The 21,560-nt window shown below is 46.5% G+C and overlaps 1 protein-coding gene across 5 annotated transcripts; it reads right to left on the bottom strand.

Annotated features, from left to right (window-relative positions):
* Positions 1 to 273: 273 nt before the first annotated feature.
* On the bottom strand, positions 274 to 13,394 carry NABP1 (nucleic acid binding protein 1). 5 transcript variants are annotated; one of them, XR_005985041.1, is made up of 8 exons: positions 12,842 to 13,391; positions 12,252 to 12,390; positions 9,254 to 9,325; positions 7,507 to 7,582; positions 7,000 to 7,066; positions 5,674 to 5,805; positions 5,352 to 5,484; positions 274 to 3,360 (listed from the first exon to the last, which is right to left on the bottom strand). XR_005985041.1 is itself a non-coding variant. In XM_041737397.1 (6 exons), exons 1-5 carry the CDS (start codon positions 12,930 to 12,932, stop codon positions 5,683 to 5,685), a joined length of 501 nt encoding a protein of 166 aa, XP_041593331.1. In that variant the 5' UTR covers positions 12,933 to 13,394; the 3' UTR covers positions 3,449 to 5,484; positions 5,674 to 5,682. The 5 variants fall into 5 exon arrangements, 3 of the variants coding, with proteins under 3 accessions (XP_041593331.1, XP_041593329.1, XP_041593330.1); XR_005985042.1 differs by having other exon boundaries at positions 274 to 3,355; XM_041737397.1 differs by lacking the exons at positions 274 to 3,360; positions 7,000 to 7,066 and having other exon boundaries at positions 3,449 to 5,484; positions 12,842 to 13,394.
* Between the last annotated feature and the right edge of the window lie 8,166 nt (positions 13,395 to 21,560).

The following is a 21,560-nucleotide window of genomic DNA, read 5'->3' as shown; positions in this document are numbered from 1 at the left end:
AGCACAAGACTATTTTTCACTAATGCACATCATCACGGAAATTTAAAACAAGTTACGTCCTGCAAAGTTAACATCCCTACAAGAACAGCGGCAGTCATTTGGCTAGGATTTTACAAATAAAGGCAGTTTCATGTTCTACTTCAGCTGTTTTTACCAAAACACCAAAACACCACCCACCAAAAAAGTATTTTTAAGTTTACACTCCCTACCAGTATTATTGACAAATGTAATAAGAACACAAAGTTTGGTAAACTTTTCCATATTTTCTATAGCTTTGGGGGCAGTTCGGGGTTTAATAAGCCCATTTAACTGAGGGGAATTTACTTTTGATGTCAGGGTGTCGCTAGTTCATAAATTAGAACTAGATGGCTCAACTACTCCCTAGTGATCTGTATCATGAGGCCATCAGAAATTCTTAGCCAATGGAATAACGAAACCTTGAAACCTTTCGCCCACGTGTTGAGCCAGATTCCTCAGCTGCAGAAACTATATAGTAATCACCCAGTAGATGGCACTAGCCGAGCCGACTGCTGTTTTTATTTTCGCTTAGTCCTAGGACCTAGGTCAGAGGTCTTCCTCTCCTACTAGGATTTTATTTGAAACCTAGAAGACCAAGTCTAGGTCTTCTACCAAGTGATGCCTTGCAGATCACTTGTGAATATTTAGCTGTGTACAGAACAAGACTGAGATCTCTAGGTGGTGGCTTCTATTAGGCACTCCTAGGAATGTTCATCATGCCCCAACTCCACTGCTTTTCACTTTGGCCAGCCTCTCTGCACAAAATACAGTAGGGGACTGAGGAATGCTCTGGGGGCAAGAGAGGGCTGAAGATGCTATCAACGTGTATTTGCTGAGATAAGCACTAATAAAATCTATTTTCAAAAAAGCTTAACAGAAACCTAGGTTGAAAAAAGCTTTTTGATATAGGCCCAAATGAAGTTAGGGGACTGCACTGTAGACGATCTGATTTTAGTATTCTCATAATTTGAAAATTCTGCTTGAACCTAATTCAAAATTAAACACAGCTCACACCCAGAGGCCATACTCAAGACTACCCTGTTTTACTCAGCTCTGCCCTTTGGAAGCATCTAACTACAATTTCTCCATGTTTTACAAAATGGAACTTTGGTAGTCTAGCCTCACAAAGAAATTGTATATGCATTTCAAGTTATTTGCGTTGGGGAACGTATCAAGGGCAGGAGACAAAAATCCTCAAGGCCATTATTTCAAGTGCTGCTCTACCAAGACCCACACTTTAAAAAAATCCTTCTGATAGAGAAGAGCAGCAACTCGTACCTCCAACGGGTTCGAGGGAAATCTCACATAGGTGGCTTCGAAACCACTATGTCCGTTTCACTCAACATATCCAACAGATGGACAAGAAACTTAACTTTCCCACTCAAAAGATTTCAGTGGAGTCAAACAGAAAGTTGCTGGACTTTTGGTTGGAAATAGTTAAAAAGACTGGCTTCTAAAGGCATGCCAGATCCTTCAGCTGATCTGGTCTCTGTCATGTTGAGGACTGTGGTGTGAAGGTGGCCTCTCAAGACACCGGAGTCTACTGCAGCCTTGGGTTGGCAGCCTTGGGTTGGCATGGTCTTAAAACTTGGGGCGTTGTGTTCACTTCAGCAGCACATATACTAAAAAACAAGTTTTTTAGTACTAGCTGTACTAGTTGTGGGTTACTTTTCAAGACCTTTCCAAAAGGCTTACAGTTCTACCAGTCAAACTTGTTAAAATGTTCACTTTGCTACCATCTTATAGTGGCAAAGAGCCCTTAGGAACATCTTTGGGCCTCGTGTTCTTAAGGAGAAAAGTGCTAAGTGAATGGCTTATTGGGGGACAGTCTGGACTTGATTTCCCCTAGTCTCCTAGTTTGTGACCTATGCTTTGAGAAACATTGACCCTTTTAGCTCAGAAACCTGGAGTGATTTGGTTCTATTATTTGGACACAAAGTCTGGTGTATCCCTAATAAAACAAACTTCAATTTGTTTTTTTTGTTTTTTTAACTTCAATGAATTTGGAGAAAAGCTGAATATGCCTGGAAAGTAAAATGTTTTCCTAAGCTTCACCCTCGGGACCTAACAACGCAGCATTCACGACAGTGCTGTTTTCCAAAGGTCACAATTAGATTTCCTCAGAAGTATACCTGAACTGTTAATCATTACAACTACCTTGTGAAATGTGGGAGTGTCGTTACCCTAACATCTAATCATTGGCTGAAGCCTGGTTTTCACCACAGCCAAGTACGTCTGCCTTTACCCCTCCCATAACCCCTACTAGAGAACTGTAACTCTCTTTTCTACCAGAAATGTTAAGACTTTCATCAGATAGGATTAAAGAATAATAGATTTCTATAAAAGCCATCGTAGGGCAAGTAATCCCAAGAAAAAGCCTAGAGGCAAAACAGACGGAGGCTGGGCAAGTGCTCCATGTTGATTCTGCTTTCATATGGTTTTCAGGGTTTGCTGTCTGGAGAACCTTCCCAAATACATTAAAGAAAAGGATCTTAAGAGTCACAGGGGAGCCCTAAGTTGCCTGGAGCAAACAGTAATCACTTTCATAACAAAAAAGGGAAGTCATTTCTATAACTAGAATGCCAGACCTATGCGGACTTAAAAGTGCCATTGTGTCTTCAGACTGACGTAGAACAATTTGTACTTCTGAGAACACTGTGTAGGGCCAGTTAACCAGCTTCCTATACTTTAAATGTTCTCATAATCATAACTTTATATTAACCCCACATTTATTTGTTCTCAGCATCATCCTTTTAGCATTATTACTCAACCCAGAATTAAATGTTCTTTTAAAATATTAAATGATAACACAAGTGACAAGGACTCAGTACTAAAAACATTCAGGGCATCAAGTTAAACCGTCTTCAAAGTTAAAGCAGATTACTAAAAAAACCTACTAGAAAAAAAGCAAAAAAAAAGAGGTAGTATACTACAGGAAACCCTGGGTAAATGCCTATGGGAACATGCGCTGCAACCCTCAATATTACACATCATCCTCTGGATTTATGAGTTCCATCTTCCCGTTTCTGTATTGTAGCCACTACCCAAAAAGCTGGCCCAGAGAGGAGGAGCCAGCAGGCTGACGAGACTTCAAATCACTTCCGAAGTGTCTTTGCAGAAATGAAACGGGACCCAATCCTAGCAGGCTGTGTATTTCTAGACTACATGGTTTTTGGTTTTGGTAGGTGTTTAGACATTTAAGAATTCACAGGTCAAAGCACCAGGAAAAGAGGAAGGTAGAAAACTTTCTTCCTCTTCTTGATGAGTACCGTCCAAGCAGACTGGTAGGGCAAATATTCATTATGGACTGTAATTCACTTTGCTTTGGTTTTGGAGGCTTCCCTTAAGAAAAAAGAGATTTGTTAATAAATGATAAAGAGCACAGAACAACAAGATTAAATTACTGAGGCAAATTACAATTACAAAATAATAGCTTAGATCGTTCTCTATTTAATCTCAACATGTTAAAGGGTAACAGTATTTCCACATCTAATGTTGCCATTTTTTTCTGTTCTTGAGATAGGACCAGACAACTAACATCTGACTGCCTATTATGTGCCAGAAATCATTCTCATCACTTACATGGAAAGTCTTTAGTAACTCTCTAAAGGGATATTACTTACTTGTTTTTACAGTTGCGCAACTTAAGGCTTACAGAGATTCTAAGTGTAATAATTTGTCTGACATCACAGGTGAGGAGATGATGGGCCAAGACTGGAAGCCAACAATCCCTGATAGTTTAATTTCTGAAACCCCAAATTTCTTTCTTTTGATATCATCTTGAATATTATATTCTCCCACAAATAACTTACATTGTTATTGCTCCTACCTCTACTTAGATTTAAAGAAAAAATTATATACTCATTTTTAGTATTTTTTACTCCAAATATCTGTAATTTTGTAAATATCTTAAAAAGAATACTAGTCATTAAACCAAATTAACTATAATCATGAGTTAAAAATAAAGGGAAAACTGCTTTCTAGAACATATAAACCCCAGGTACCAAAGTACTATGAACCATGAATAAGCTCCTTGACTTTACTCATCATCTATCCCTTAACTCTCCATGGTGCCTAATAATAGACTGTATGGAAATTGTTCAATACACTGATTTAGAACAAATATTATGGCACAAACTTTCATATCCAAAGGCTGTGGAGTTTTTAGAAAAGAGAAGCTACTTATTTTGTGACTTAAGGTAGGGTCAAAAAGCGACAAATCCAGAGCTAAAAGCAGTCGCCAGGATGAAGCAATCACTACAACTACAGGAAAAGGTACTGGCTCTCCATTGTAAATCAATGAAAGAGCAAAAATAAGGTAGGTCCGTTAACATTAATGCAAGTTTTATTCAAGAGATAATATTGAAGGACTGAGTTTTTAACAAAGGAAAAATTTACCAGTTTTCCACTCTGCAGTAAAAAGTGGAACTGGGGACCATTTACAACACATAAATAAACTCTACCTTTACATTTCTGAATAAAGCTGTATTCACTTCTTAGAGAGAGCCATTTAACTTTTGCTGATAAGGCTTTGTGAATTGTGTTCAGAAACTTTGACAACACGCACATACATATAGACACTCTTCAAATAAGCTTAAGTACCTAGGATTTTCACTCCAGGATGTGTTTCTGCGAGTACCCAGGACTCTCTAACTTAAGACTGCATATTTTCTACATGAATTCAATTTGAATTGCCTTCATCTTTAGCTACCATGGTTTTTTTTTTTTTTTTTAAATAACCAGATCAATGTTTATTATGACTTTTTAACTCCCTCAAATTATACGTTAATATTTGACACGGTAGTTTCAAAAAATAAATATTCAAGGCCTCAGTTTTAAACTTCCCTTCAGTGTAATGCACAAAGTTGCTAACAAATATTAACAGGACTACCCTAAAATAAATGCAGCTTTCTTATAAAAATTACGTGTTATAATACAGTTCTCATTCTATTCCGTAATTCTGATAAAGAAGTATATATACATACATACATATATATATATATATATATATATATATATATATATATATATATACTTTTTTTTTTTTTTGGTAATAAAACAAGAGTTTAGAATGATTCAGTCCTTGGAAAATCTTAATGGCAGTCACTCAATCAATGAAGAAGTCGGTCACTCCTGGACTCACAAACACTCAAAAACTGCTGTTAGCAATGACTGGGTTTTTGTGGGTTTTGTTGGTGGTTATTGCTTTAGTTGGCAATACCTGAATTTAAGACGAAAGAACATCTCCCACTAAGCCTTATTTTAAATATTACAAAATGTATACGGAAAATAGACTCATAGAGGCTATAATGCTGACGTCTTAAGGAACTCACCCATGAAATGAGTGCATGTTTTTTAGAGGATAACCACGGATCTTTTTGCTCTAAAAATAAATGCCCCTACTTTTCAGAGTGTTCCCATTCTTCAAATTCTTCAACAGGAGACTTGAGCAGCTTAACAGTTTTGCTATAAAAACAAACCACTCTTGTTAACAAATGAAAAACAAAAAGGAAACTGATAAAGGACATAGTTTTCACAGTTAACGATAAATAAAAGTGCAATAAGTGTTCAAGTAGGGCACGTAGTTTAAAAACTACATGTGAATATTTGGCATAGGTCATCTTTTAAAGGCTCTCCGAGGGTCCCTGCCATTACTTATTGTGGTCATGACTGTCTGATTATTAGCAGTTCCTTGTAGCTGTGGATTTGTAGGTCCCCGGCCATTGCTTCTACCAGCATATGAAAATTGGCATCCCCTTGATTCTGGGCCACTTTGAACCCCATTTCCTAAAAAAGAATATAAAAAGTCATCACCATTTACAGACACGCATCTATAGAAGTACACCTACTTGAAGTTCTAACACATGCTTACAAGTAGTATTAGGAAAAACAAATGCCTTTATTTTTAAGCTCCTGGGGAAAAATTCAATGTGGGCTCTAGGTTTTTCCAAATGAACGATTACTGTAAATATATTGACTTGATGCTGTATTAATAAGGAGAGAGAAACAGAGCAGTTTGAGCAACAGAATGAGAAATTAGTAGAGGAAAAAAACATAGGTAATGCATTGCCTATACCGTAAAAGGAAAATGGGTAAAATGGCGCATGAACACTGGCACTGGGTTCAAATATGGTTAATAATGTTTCAAGATGGACAGTATAATTCTAACTTTTCAAAGGAAAGACAACAAAGTTTCCCACCAGCTGTGCCGAAACATGCAGCCATCAGTTCAAATAAAAACTTCAGCCAACCTCAAACTCCAATCCCAAAGACCCTTCCTCAGTTATTTATGAATAAAAACTTCAAGAAGACCTTTAACACAGCTGTAAGAACCATTAACGTGACATTTGAGAGTATTTGAGGGGTAAAGGCCAAACTTTGAAAGAGGCAGCTACCAACATGTGAAAATTTAAGGTGAGCTATTAATCTAAAGATAAAAGGCTTTTGGTGTGCCAAAATAACCAGTAATTCTGCATCTTTTATAAATAATCACTAGATTACAGAAGTTTTGTTAAAAGAAATCAATGGAAAACCTATTATGCATCTCTAAAACAGATTTCTTGTTATAAGCCACTGTTTAAGTATAGAATGTGCTCCGGGAGGTGGATGGGGGCGGGGGGGGGAATGAGTGAAATAGGTGAAGGGGATTAACAGTACACTTATCTTGGTGAGCACTGAGTAATACATGGAATTGTTGAATCACTACTGTATATGTACTAATAAAACACTGTATGTTAACTACACTGGAATTTAAACAAATAAATGTATAAAAAATAAAGAATGTGCTCAATAAAGTAGCTAGAGAATATCTGCTATCTAGTATCTAGAAAATCAGTTACTTGGGAATTCCTTGTTTACCAGTAGCTCCCTTTTAGTGCTAATTTATGCCTAAATTGTTTTCTTCTAAATCTTTCATAAGATACAGTCACGTAATTGTTAACACCTGATCACAAATATGCAAAAAAAAAAAAAAAATCTTACCCACTGGTCCAAATGTACCTGTACCCATATTATTATTCATGGAATTACTCTTCTGTTCATTGTGTGCCTAAAAAATATGTTTTTAATTTAACCAATTGAAGAATTATAAAAAAAATTATTATAATAACATGTTGTATCCATTCTTTAATTGTTAAGGTTTTTTTTCTAAACAAATTTTTAGAAGATTTATCCAAGTCCATTCAATGTTACTACTTAGGAAAGTTTCTCAAGCCTTTCATAGTTTTTGTTAGATCTTAATGTGTTTTCCTGATGTTACTCTCTACTCCTCGAAGTGCTCAATAGCACATATGTTTAAAATGAGATACTAAAAACAAACATAGACTCACAAAATACACAGAATAAAAATGACTTTCTAAAGATTTTTTTTAAAAAACTGTCTTCATTATACTCTGGGTATGACAAGGTTGCACACCTAGTCAGGGAATTATAGTATCCAGTCAAAATCAGCATAATCATAAAAATAGACTATACATTTGGATTAATTACCCCTCTGCTCTGTTGTCCTCGATAGTCTGGGTTGGGTTCACTGAAATTTGGCACTTCTGAATAAACCATACAAAATCTGAAAGAAAATAAAGCTCAAGTTAAATGACTCCTAAAAAAAATCAACCTTTCTTTACACAACATGCATAACTTACAGGAATGAAGAATTTAGGTATCATACGAATTAACTAAAAAGCAACATGTTAACTATCCAACAAAAACGTCCTAAATGCTATGTCCCATAAAAACAAATTACTCGAAAGTATTCAACTGCCTACAATGTACAACACGCTCTAATTTTAGTGCTTCTGTACTACAAAAAATAAATCATGTCAAAGATCAAGGACACAGAAACACAACTCTGTGCTGTTTTTTCCACATAGGCTGATGCCACTGAACCATGTTTAGGGTTCCAGAGTGTTTTTTCCAGTAGTGGTGATGGATTTGCACTGATCCATTCACACCACTCTCATCCAGTCCCTCTTTGACCAATCACTGTGAATCTGCAAAGATAATCATTCAAGGTTAAGAGTGGATTCCGCAGGTATATAGAAAGACATGTGGCTATTAAGACAACAGTTGATACCAAGGCTTCTTTAAAGTTGACAACGGCATATATTAACATTACACATCAACATTTACTTAGCTCCTTGCCCCATAAATAAGAAATTAAAATCGCTTTTGGTAAATCCTAGACTGATGCTGACAAAGTCAAAGTCACTAAGAATTGAGTGACCTCCAAAGGTTCTTCACAAAATTGACCTCTATTATAAATACTTCTGTATACACAAAGGTCAGGAAAAAAACAGATCTTTTGATGATACCGTTGCTAAGAGCATTCAAAACACATTGCTCTAACACTACTCTAATAACAAATGTAAGTAAATTCTAGTTTTCCTCCTAGCAAGAGCAAAGTGTTACCAGTTTCTGAGCTTTAAAAGTTAGCAGGATTGCTTATCTTTTCCAAACAAGAATTTTTATCCCTGCAGTGTGGAACAACACTTTTCTCGTTTTTTTTTTTTTTTTTTGGTGCCATGTGTGGCTTCTCTCTTTAAATATCCTCCAATTTGATGGCATTAAGTAGATGTCTATGCATTAACCGAACAGAATGGACTAATGATTTGGCTCACTGCCAACACAGTACTTTATGAATACATCCCAAATGTCTAGGCTAATATGGAGGCTGAATTACCTTTATACCCTTAGAGAGGATGGTTCCTCCAAGTCAGGGTAGTAGTGTATGGAAGCTCGCATTGTGGCTGCCTGTACGGTACCTAGACTGTGGATAAATACAGGACTTCAATTGTCATCACTGCAAGTCCTTTTACCATGAGTACATATTCATCCATAAATGAAAAAAGAAATTTTAAACTATTGGCCTGAAACTTAGCTTCTTATGTAGCTTCTTCTTTGGCAATTCACTAGAAAACAGAACCTATTTAAAAATGGCACTGTGACACTTGGAAGATGCCATGTTCCCAGTGCCTCCAGAAAAGGCCCCGCTGGGGATCGTCTCAAGTAGGACTTAACACTCTCTGCCAGGGAAAACGGATATTCTCAACCACAGGAAACAATATGGACGGCTGTTCAACTGGTACATACGTGGAAAGCTGCTTTTACAGTGAAGGGGCTGAAGGCATTCAGTTTACCAGTCAAGCAAAGCTACGAGGTTTACAGTTTATACCTACCAGTTATTCTGTAGATATGTGATTTACTCAATTGCAATAAGAAATTGCATTTTAATACTTACTCCCCAATTTTCTGAAGTTCTCCACCCCTTCCAGTATAAAGTGTCAAACACCCTTTCCACATGGATGCATACCTAGAAAGAAAAGAAACATCCGTTCTGTAGAAATACATAAATTCCCTCTACGTAAGTAAAATTATGCTTATTTTTTGTATTGGGTATAGGCAGAGATCAAACTCTGTGTTTATGGTAGTAAATCAAATATAATTAATTTTGATCAACTTGTTACTTACAAAAAAACAGTACAAAGAAAACCACTGCCATATGTTCACACAATCATCTAAACTATATCTAACCCTAGAAAAGAGTCTTTTTGCAAAGCAAGCATTGTTATACTCCAAAGACCACATCTTTAGTCAATTAACAAAAGAACTTTCAGTTGTAGAGAGTCAAGCAGAAATTATTTTTCAGTTACAAAATACATAAAATTTTGTTTACTTTTATACCTTTGTTTACTTTTATACTCATTTACTTGGTCTACTCAATTATCAATATAATAGTTTTTCCTTTGCCTCCATAAACCACACAGTATTCACAAGCTACTGAAAACTTGGGAAATATTTAATCAAGGGCCTAAAAAAATCCAGTCACAAATCTCTATCTGTCTTTCCAAATCTGCAACTTTTAGCATCAACTTGGCTGAACAGATTATTTACTCTGATCAACTCTGAATGCAGACAGCATTGTTACATATTCCTACACACAAAACTATTAAAAAAATAAGTTAATAAACATTGTAAAATCAGTCTGTGGTTTGGTTTTCAGTGGTTCTCTACACAACTACTATGGTAACTTTGTATCTTAGAATGATATATTATAACTAATTATTGTTGAAATACAGTTATAGTCAATAAATATTTGTTAGTTTCACATTATACATTTCCCTTTAGTGACGGTTATTTATTAGAGACTCCAGCACTCTTATGCTACACAAAAAGCGACTCAGAAGAAAAATAATGCACTAATATTTCACCTTTTAACAAATGTTAATGCGTGTTGAGAAAAAAATTTCAAGGTACAAGTAAACATTTAACTTGCACTTGTTTCCAGAATGAGATCAATGATAGCAGGGTTTTCTGATAAACCTATCAATATTCAAATTACCATTATTTAGATGCATGCTTTTCTTCAAAAACTACTTTTCTCAGATACGATCACAACTGAAGCACCTACAATAGGCCAGACTCTGCTAGATGTTATTTTAGTTAATAAGGTAATCATTACTCCCATTTTACAGAAATGGAAGTTACAGAAGTGTAATAATCTCAAGATCATGGTAAAGTCACAAAATAGTGGAGTTTCTTTAGTTTTGAGTTCTCCTTTAAGTTGCCTTCCTTAAAATCCTATAAATACTATATGGGTATCTTGATGTTAGTTTTTCCACAGATTTTTTGATGGACACATCTATGTATTTTTCCAGGACCACAAAATATGAAATATTTGAAATGAGATGCTGTGTACACTGTATAAAATACTTATAATCACTGGAACGAGAAATACTTTGGTAGCCAAAAAACTTTAATTATACTAATCCTCACCACACCCTCACAGGCAGGAATGCTCTTCTGTGTGAGCTACAGATGTGGAAGTTTAAAAGACACAATCAGTGTCATAATGAGTCACTGCAGGAGAATAAAATGTCTATGTTCTGACTCTCACTTCCTTCTTTGATGATACTCTGCCTCACTTCCTGAAGATGTTGCAAGGCCTGGAAGGTCTTACCAAAGGGCTCTAACTAACCAGCCTCCTCCATTCAGGGCAAGCCGACACGCCCCTGAGATTCTATTTACCATGCCAACATCAATCTCCACCCACTTTTCCTGTAGTTATGACCCATAACTTATTACAAGTCTATTGGCCACAGAACTTCCAAAATCCATTTCGAGGCCCCTTTCTGGACTTTTATCTTCCTACTTTAAATATCTGGTAAAATCTTAAAGGCAGTGTAACTCCATCAAAACAAACAACAAAATAAAAGGCTGTGCTAAATTATTATTTATCCATTTATTTTTTTCCTAAATTATTTTTAAAAGCCAATCTGCCAGCTGACCCTTTTAGATGGAGGTATCATTGACACCTTCCTGCCAAACATTTTCTGCATATCATCCTGGTTTTTGCACTATGCTGACCTTACAGCAGTAGGCACAGGAAATCTTTTTTCAGAATGCATCTTCCAGATAACCGTAAACTCCCCCTCTTAACTTTTACATGGGAGCACAAACCTGACATACCACGAAAACTGCTAACCTGTCCCACAACAATCTTACATCCTTGCTGACTAAATAAAATAGGGGCAGGATTTCAGAAGTCACTAAAAAGGGGGAAAGGTCGGAAAAGTACTGTCAACTTAAATAACTCACGAGGGAAAAAAAAAGTATGGATTATGTGAATTTTATCCACGTTTTAAAAACTCTCCGTGACCCGAAAGCAGGGTCTAATAATCTAACTTGTGAACTGAGGGGCAGCGGGTTGGATTCCTGAGGGAGGCTGACCACTCTTTCCCGCAAAGGTGGGGACACCCCGCGATCCAAGTTAGCATCCCACCCCCCCACCCCCACCCCGGGAAAGATGCAGGCCTCGCCCAGGTTGCCCAGGTTCCCGCAGCAGCTGAGCCCAGGGCCTGTGACTAGGGCAGCCCTCCCCTCCCCCCTCCTCCCCTTTCCCCTTCCTTCCCTCCCCCTCCTCCCCCTTCCTCCTCCTCCCCCCTTCCTCCTCCTCCCCCCCTTCCTCCACCTCCCCCCTCCCCTTTCCTTTTTTCTCTCCCCCTCCTCTCCCCTTCTTCCTCCTCCCCCTCCTTCCCCTCTCCTTTCCCTTTCCTTCCTTCTCTCCCCCTCCTCTCCTCCCCCCTCCTTCCCCTTCCCCTTTCCCTTCCTCCTCCTCCCCCTCCCCTTTCCCTTGCCCTCCTCCCCCCTCCCCCTCCCCTCCCCCCGTGACTCAGGCAGCCCTCCCCCTCCCCCCTCCTCCCCCTCCTCCTCCCCCTCCCCCTCCGGTGCACACCTACCCTCGGGTCAACCGGATGATATCCCCGGGCTGTATGAGCCCTCCGATCTCGTCCCACACGGAGATCGTGATGCTGCCCGTTTTATCTGCTACTTTGCAGGATCTCACTTCGTGGCCGTCTTTGGTTTTGGTCACGCGTCCTGCGAAGATTTAAAAATCACAAAGGGGGGGAGGAGGGAGGGAGGGAGGGGGAAGGGGGGAGGAGGGAGGGAGGGAGGGGGAAGGGGGAGGAGGGAGGGGAAGGGGGGGAGGAGGGAGGGAGGGGGAAGGGGGAGGGGAGGGGAGGGGGAGGGGAGCACCGGAGGATGAGGACTTCCAGAAAGGCTCTGACTCCTCCTCCGGGACCAGAGCGCGGCGGAAAGACGGGAAGACGGAAGGAGGTCGAGCCCCGGGGTTCGCCGCAGGCTGGATCCGAGCCCGGCGGGGGCGCCAGGGCCACGTGGAGGGGGGAGGGGAGGGGAGGGGAGGGGAGGGGAGGGGAGGGGAGAGGAGAGGGGAGGGGAGGGGGGAGGGGAGGGGAGGGAGCTCGCGGCCGCGGTGCCCGCTGCGGCCCCGGGCGCGGGGGAGGGCGGGGCTGCGGACCCCACTTACCTATCTCCAGGACAATAAAGACGACATTTAAGTTTTTCAGTCCGGGCTTAATGTCTTTTATAAAGAGAGGGGGGTCGCTGACCCCATTCATATCGAGGCAGGTGCGGCCGCGGCTGCGGGCGGGGGCGGGACGGGGCTCCCCTCCGGGCCGGGGGCGGGCGGGGGGCGGGCACCGGGGGACCGGCCCGGGCGGCACCGGGTCCAAAATAAGAGGAACGACAAAAAAAGGGGGAAAGAAAAAAAAAGAGCTCACAAGTTTAAGAGAAAAAAAAAACAAACGCCGAGGCAGCTCGCCCGCGAACCGCGCTCCGAGACGGAGCAGGCGCCCTCCCCCCGATACGGAGGCGAGGCGGGCGCGGGGGACGGCCGGGTCCCCAGGCGCACACACGACCGCGCACCCCGCGCACCCCGCGCACCCCGCGCACACGCGCTCGGCAGCGGACGGGCTGGCCCCGAGAGCCCGCAGCGCACGCCCAGCAGCCGCGCACCCGGCGCCCAAGCAGCGACTGCCCGCCGCGCCCGCGCGCCGCCGGCCCCGCACCGGCCGCCCCGCCCCTTGTGACGTCACGCGGCGTCCGCAGCCCGCCCGCGGCTCCTCCCGGCTGTCAGCGCCGGCCCCGCCCCTCGGGCTCCCTCGGGGGCTCTCGGCCCCGCCCCGCGCACGCCCCGCCCCGCGCACGCCCCGCCCCGCGCACGCCCCGCCCCGCGCACGCCCCGCCCCGCGCACGCCCCGCCCCGCGCACGCCCCGCCCCGCGCACGCCCCGCCCCGCGCACGCCCCGCCCCGCGCACGCCCCGCCCCGCGCACGCCCCGCCCCGCGCACGCCCCGCCCCCGCGCACGCCGCGTCCCCCTGCGGTGCTGCCCCCGCCCTCCTGCCGCCGGGCCGCACGCCCCTGACCTCGCCGCGGATGGGACCCGTGGGTGCCCGGGAGGAGCTGCGGCGGCGCCCGGGCGTCGGGGGCGGGGCCGCGGGCCTGAGGGCTCTGCCGCCCGTCCCGCCGCCACCCGCGGGCCTGCCGGGGAGGGGAAGGGGGGCGCGCCCAGCGCCCCGCGCCCCTCCCGGGCCCTATCCCATGCCCGACCTGTGCCTGTCTTTTTTTGTAACGGACACATTTTTAGGGCAGTTTTAGGGCCAGAGCGAAACTTAGGGAGGAACTTCCCGTCTAGGCCGACTCCAAGGCGTCCCCTTAGGGCCCCCCCCCCGCTCACTCTAGGGCCCCCCCACGCTCACCCTAGGACCCCCCACGCTCACCCTAGGCCCCCCCACTCACCCTAGGGCCCCCCCCCGCTCACCCTAGGCCCCCCCGCTCACCCTAGGCCCCCCCCCGCTCACCCTAGGCCCCCCCTCCGCTCACCCGAGGGCCCCCCCGTTCATTCTTAGGGCCCCTCCGCTCACCCTAGGCCCACCCCCCGCTCACCCTAGGCCCCCCCGCTCACCCTAGGGCCCCCCCCGCTCACCCTAGGCCCCCCCCCGCTCACCCTAGGGCCCCCCCCGCTCACCCTAGGGCCCCCCCCCGCTCACCCTAGGCCCCCCCTCCGCTCACCCTAGGGCCCCCCCGTTCATTCTTAGGGCCCCTCCGCTCACCCTAGGCCCACCCCCCGCTCACCCTAGGCCCCCCCCGCTCACCCTAGGGCCCCCCCCCGCTCACCCTAGGGTCCCTCCCGCTCACCCTAGGGCCCCCCCCCGCTCACCCTAGGCCCCCCCCGCTCACCCTAGGGCCCCCCCCCGCTCACCCTAGGCCCCCCCCCCCGCTCACCCTAGGGTCCCTCCCACTCACCCTAGGCCCCCCCTCCGCTCACCCTAGGGCCCCCCCCCCGTTCATTCTTAGGGCCCCTCCGCTCACCCTAGGGTCCCCCCCCCCCCGCTCACCCTAGGCCCACCCCCCTGCTCACCCTAGGCCCCCCCCCGCTCCCCCTAGGGCCCCCCCCCCGCTCACCCTAGGCCCCGCCCCCCGCTCACCCTAGGCCCCCCCTCCGCTCACCCTAGGGCCCCCCCGTTCATTCTTAGGGCCCCCCCCCGCTCACCCTAGGGTCCCCCCCCCGCTCACCCTAGGCCCCCCCCGCTCACCCTAGGCCCACCCCCCTGCTCACCCTAGGCCCCCCCCCGCTCACCCTAGGGCCCCCCCCCCGCTCACCCTAGGCCCCCCCCCCGCTCACCCTAGGGTCCCTCCCGCTCACCCTAGGCCCCCCCCCGCTCACCCTAGGGCCCCCCCGTTCATTCTTAGGGCCCCTCCGCTCACCCTAGGGCCCCCCCCGTTCATTCTTAGGGGCCCCTCCGCTCACCCTAGGGTCCCCCCCCCCGCTCACCCTAGGCCCACCCCCCTGCTCACCCTAGGCCCCCCCCCCGCTCACCCTAGGGGCCCCCCCCCCGCTCACCCTAGGCCCCGCCCCCCGCTCACTCCTAGGCCCCCCCCTCCGCTCACCCTAGGGCCCCCCCCGTTCATTCTTAGGGCCCCCCCCCCGCTCACCCTAGGGTCCCCCCCCCCGCTCACTCCTAGGCCCCCCCCGCTCACCCTAGGCCCACTCCCCCTGCTCACCCTAGGGCCCCCCCCCGCTCACCCTAGGGCCCCCCCCCGCTCACCCTAGGGCCCCCCCCCCCGCTCACCCTAGGGTCCCTCCCCGCTCACCCTAGGCCCCCCCCCCGCTCACCCTAGGGCCCCCCCGTTCATTCTTAGGGCCCCTCCGCTCACCCTAGGGGCCCCCCCCGTTCATTCTTAGGGCCCCCCCGCTCACCCTAGGGCCCCCCCCGCTCACCCTAGGCCCCCCCTCCGCTCACCCTAGGGCCCCCCCGTTCATTCTTAGGGCCCCTCCGCTCACCCTAGGGCCCCCCCGTTCATTCTTAGGGCCCCCCCCTCACCCTAGGGTCACCCCCCGCTCAACCCTAGGCCCCCCCTCCGCTCACCCCTAGGGCCCCCCCCGTTCATTCTTAGGGCCCCTCCGCTCACCCTAGGGCCCCCCCCGGTTCATTCTTAGGGCCCCCCCCCCCCTCACCCCTAGGGTCCCCCCCCCCCCCGGCTCACCTAGGCCCCCGCCCCCCCGCCTCACCCTAGGCCCCCCCTCCGCTCACCCTAGGGCCCCCCCGTTCATTCTTAGGGCCCCCCCCCCGGCTCACCCTAGGGTCCCCCCCCCCCGCTCACCCTATGCCCCGCCCCCCCGCTCACCCTAGGGCCCCCCCTCCGCTCACCCTAGGGCCCCCCCGTTCTTTCTTAGGGCCCCTCCGCTCACCCTAGGGCCCCCCCGTACATTCTTAGGGCCCCCCCCCGCTCACCCTAGGGTTCCCCCCCCCGCTCACCCTAGGCCCCCCCCCGCTCACCCTAGGGCCCCCCCCCCCGCTCACCCTAGGCCCCCCCCCCGCTCACCCTAGGGTCCCTCCCGCTCACCCTAGGCCCCCCCCCCCCGCTCACCCTAGGGCCCCCCCCGTTCATTCTTAGGGCCCCTCCGCTCACCCTAGGGCCCCCCCCCGTTCATTCTTAGGGCCCCCCCCCGCTCACCCTAGGGTCCCCCCCCCCCGCTCACCCTATGCCCCGCCCCCCGCTCACCCTAGGCCCCCCCCTCCGCTCACCCTAGGGCCCCCCCGTTCATTCTTAGGGCCCCTCCGCTCACCCTAGGGCCCCCCCGTTCATTCTTAGGGCCCCTCCGCTCACCCTAGGGTCCCCCCCCCCCCCGCGCTCACCCTAGGCCCACCCCCCCGCTCACCCTAGGGCCCCCCCCCCCCCCCCCCGCTCACCCTAGGGCCCCCGCTCATCCTGGGGGGGTGTTGTGGGTCTACCGTCCTCCTGTCCAGAGTAGTTCCCTGTGTGCCACCTGGCCTCCTCCCGTCTCGCCTCACCCTTGCAGCCACTGACTCTTAGGGTCCCGGTAGTTCTGGCGTTTCCAGAATATGGATACTTGGCGGCAGATACTATATGGCCTTTTCAGCCTGGCTTCCCGCACTGAGGAATACGCGTTTAAGTTTCATCTGAGCCTTTCAGGCCCTGTCCATTTGTTTCATACATCGTGTAACAGTAGTGGGAAACCTGAGACACTAAAGCCTGGAAAAAAAAAAATGAGTAAAGTTTTCTTTAGGCCTTTACCTCTTGTAGTGAAAAAGGGCATGTGCTTTACAAACAAAGCTGGACTTGGACTCCTTAGGGTGTGATCCTTAGGACACTTGATGAAGCTTTGGAGTCTTAAGTGTAATAATCTGGAAAATAAAAGAATGCTTGCCCCTGAGAATTACACAGGATCAGAGATAAAAACTGCCTGACCAGTGCCTAGAAAATAGTAGCTACTCAATACGTAGTTCCCTCACTTCTTTATTATTATTATTTTTTATTTTTAAGATTTTATTTATTTATGAGAGACAGAGAGAGAGGCAGAGACACAGGCAGAGGGAGAAGCAGGCTCCACGCAGGGAGCCCAACGTGGGACTTGATTCTGGGTCACTGGGGTCACGCCCTGGGCTGAAGGCGGCCCTGAACCACTGAGCCACCAGGGGTGCCCCTTTTTTATTGTTAAGGAAGAGAAAAACAATGGTAGCTTGAACTGTGATCACGTGTTTCATCGATCCTATATGGTGAGTGCTAATTTTTATCCCCACTTTACAGATGATGCAGCTCACCAGAGACTAGGTAGCTAGAGAATGGCCAAACTGGGTTTTGAATCTAGGCGATCTTGACACCCCCTCCCCTAGGGCCCTCTGGCTTAAAGGTAATTTTTTTTTTTTTAGACTTAGATTGTAGTGGTAGATCTGAACTTTATAGCGGTAAGATATATCTGTAGGACTTTAAGGAATCATCTAATTAACTGTGATGGTAACAGAAATGTTGCAAAGAGCTGAAAATATTTGCATGGCAGCAGCCTTCTTTTTTTTCTTGATTCTTAGTATTTTTAGGTCAACCACCACTTCCCAAACATCTGCAAAGAAGTGGCATAGATATCCTAGAACCTGAGAAGAGTTTCAGAGACAGTCACACTAGCAGGGGAGACCAAACATTCTTAAGGAAGCAGAAGCTTCCATTTCTTGGACAAATGAGGCCTGGGAAGCCAAAGACCTTAATGGAATGTTGGAGACTAGTGTCAAATAATATCAACAATATGATACGTATGATTTCAACATCAAAGAAAACAATGATGAAACATGTCAGGTAATGGCAGAACCACATCCAACCTCAGGCTTCCGAAGACTCCAACTTCAGATCAGAAGCTCTAATCCTACCAAGATCACCTAGCAGTAATCGATGCTTCATTTAGACCTTCCTCAAAGCTACATTCTTCGACACAGGCAAAAACATTCACACAAAAGCAATATCTAAGTCGGACACACACCCCTTTTTCTTAAGGTTTAGCAAGATATTTAAAAGATTAGCAATAGATAGGAAACCAATGAAGAATGTTGAGCACGGTTGTGGCCAAGAGTTTGGATAAAGCAGGTCAGCCACTCCTTGCATTCTCAGTCATTTGTTCCCAGAAAAGGGATTAGTTCGGGCCTCTCAGACTGATTTTACCAACGTGCATAAAGAGGAACCAGTTAGCAAACCAAGGCCCACAAAAGCAGAAGCTGATGCTCACTCAGCAACCCAGCCCTGCGCTAACCCCGCAGGACAGAACCAGCCAAACACCTACTTCCTTCCCATTAACTCAGCTGTTCTCAGAAAGGAAACAGCAACCCAGTGCCTTCGCAGTCACCAAACTAAAGACAGCCGTGTGCGTGGACAGTGCAGGAACTCCTCATCCCAGACCTGTTGGTTCCAGCGAACCCCGGTCACTCACAAAGGTGGTGCTTAATAGAAAGAAAAAGGAGATGTCTAGAAAAGCTATTGCCACTCAGATCATCGCTCCTAGTATACCATTCAGCGAAAACAAACCGAGGTGGCGGGTCACTGGACCTAGCCGGTTAGGTCATGATGATTACACTGTTGGTTCCTTAACTACATTCACAGGCCTCCTTCATGGTCTTCTTCCTCCTACTGTTCTTCAGGCCTTCCTCATTTTTAGAGACCAGACATAAATCTCTGAGATGAAAAAAGATTAAAAAAAAAAAATCTCTGAGATAATGAGAGGCTTATGGCCAGAATCTCAACATCAGTATCCTGTGTAAAGATGATTTAGTGCGACCCAGTATGCGTTAGAATCCTGTACATAAGGGTCTGGTCCTCTGGTTCCCTCACTGATGAAGGTTTTTCTGTCAATTTTGCCACCGCCCGCCACCCATGCTCATCACCACATCCTGGTTTCCGGGATCACCAAAATCATTTTCACTTTCATTACACTATGCATCTATTCAAAACTATTACAGCGTCTTGGGGCGCCTGGGTGGCTCAGTCGGTTAAGCATGTGCCTTTGGCTCAGCTCGTGATCCCAGGAGCCGGGATCAAGCGCTGCATCAGGCTCTCTGCTCAGCGAGGAGCCTGCTTCTCCTTCTCCCTCTGCCTGCTGCTCTGCCTACTTGTACTCTCTCTCCATCAAATAAATAAAATCTTCATTAAAAAAAAAAACAGCTATTAACAGCATCAATATTATAGCTGACCAAGTTCTGTTTGAAACTAGACATCTTGGGCAGCCCGGGTGGCTTAGCGGTTTAGCGCTGCCTTCAGCCAAGGGGCGTGATCCTGGAAACCCAGGATCGAGTCCCAAGTCAGGCTCCCTGCATGAAGTCTGCTTCTCCCTCTGCCTGTGTCTCTGCCTCTCTCTCTCTCTCTCAACCTCTCTCTCTCTCTGTGTCTCTCATGAATAAATAAATAAAATCCTAAAAAAAAAAAGAAAAACTAGACATCTTGTGTAGTGAAATTAACAAAAAATTAACCAGAACTACAGTGTTCTCACATTACAGAGGTAATCTACTTTATAACACTTGGTGAGGTCAAAAGAAATGGCCTTTTCTTAATCTTCTTAAAAAGATTTAACCTTAGGGGGCACCTGGGTGGCTCGGTTGGTTAAGCATCTGCCTTCTGCTGGAGTCAGGATCCCAAGGTCCTGGCACCGAGTCCCATGGGCTCTCTGCTTGGTGGGGAGTCTGCTTCTCCCTCTTCCTCCACCTGCCAGCCCCTTCTGCTTGTTCTGTGTGTGTGTGTGTGTCAAATAGATAAATAAAATCTTAAGGTTAAACCGTTAAAAAAAGATTTAATCAAAAGACTCGTAAGTAATGTTTAGTAATATCTACAACATAGCCGCACAAATTATCCCTGTAATGATAAATGCTAACACACACTGAGCATTTGCTATGTGCCAAGCATTTTATCCTTAGAAGCACGTTATACTTACTAATATATTATTTAACAATATAAGGGAATTTTCTCATTTTATAGTAAGTTCCAGAGCTGGGATTTAAAACCAAATGTTACGTGAAATAACTTTTTTTATGAAACAGTTTCTTTTGCCCTTAAAAGTACACTTCTCTGGTTATCTAAGTGGGTAATTGGATTTTTTTTTTCTTTTTGAAGGCTTTGTAGTTCACAGTGATCAGCGCAACACCAGGTTATTTAATCCCTAATGTCTAATTGTGGTGGGGGCAGTGAGGTCCGCTGGCGAGGAATAACTTTGTAGTTTCTCTTGGGAAGAAATGCATCCCTAAGTAGGTTAATTCAGCGCAACTACATTATCTTTTTAATGATAGCATGAACAACTTTAGTTTCTGTGTTCCAGAAAGTTTCTTTCAAGTGCACCATACATCTAACTAGCTGCCTGGATTTATTGTTTATTCAGCTGAGAAAACAAAATATTACTGGCAACTGAACTAATTCAGAATTCATTAAACAAAATTATTTCTTTATTGGCAGATTTATCTAATTGAAGTATGTGTCACAGTCCTCATGCTCCTCATACTTAAAGGGATATGATAGAAAAGGCTAGGGACGCCTGGGTGGCTCAGTGGTTTAGCGCCTGCCTTCAGCTCAGGGCATGATCCTGGAGTCCAGGGATCGAGTCCCCCGTCGTGCTCCCTGCATGGAGCCTGCTTCTCTCTCTGCCTGTGTCTCTGCCTCTGTCTCTGTCTCTCTCTCTCTCTGTCTCTCATGGATAAATAAATAAAATCTTAAAAAAAAACAAAGGATATTCTGTTAAAAAAAAAAAAAAGGCTACAAATCACATATACAAAGAGAGATGACCAAGTTCTGTAGGATCAGAAGTGCTTTCCATACTGACTGTTTATAGACGCTTCAAAAAGAGTTACACTGTTTGCTGATGTTCCTCATTGTCCTATGTTGAGCTAGAGGGAATGTTCAAGTGCCACCTCAAATTCCTGTATTGAAATCTAATCCCCAGTGTAATGTGGAATTTGGAGGTAGGGTCTTCAGCAGTGATTAGATAAGAAGGTGGAGCCCTCGTGAATGGGCTGGGTGCCCTTATGAAAGAGACCCCAGCACACTCCCTACCCCCTCTGCCGGGGGAGGACACGAAGCAAAGACGGGCATCAGTGAACTAGGAAACAGGCCCTTCCCAGACACCAAATCTGCCAATGCCTCACTCTTTGACTTCCCAGTCTCCAAAGCTACGAGAAATCAATTTCTGTTGTTTATAAGTCACCCAGTCAATGACATTCTGTTAAGACAGCCCAAATAGGCTAAGACATGTGTAAAAAAAATAAATAAGTACATTCATGAGCATTTTAAAATCCTAGTCTCCTGTTCTCAGAAGCCCTACCAGAAGCCGTAACAGGCTCCCCTAACTACCATCATGCCTGACACACACTGCGGTGGAGGGCTTGATGACTATGGAAGATGTATTTATTCTCTTGGCTTC

The sequence above is a fragment of the Vulpes lagopus genome, chromosome 22 (assembly GCF_018345385.1).
Source record: "Vulpes lagopus strain Blue_001 chromosome 22, ASM1834538v1, whole genome shotgun sequence".
In the NCBI taxonomy this organism is placed as follows: domain Eukaryota; kingdom Metazoa; phylum Chordata; class Mammalia; order Carnivora; family Canidae; genus Vulpes; species Vulpes lagopus.
The sequence above is the reverse complement of the archived record's forward strand: the minus strand, read 5'-3'. Positions and strand labels throughout refer to the sequence as shown.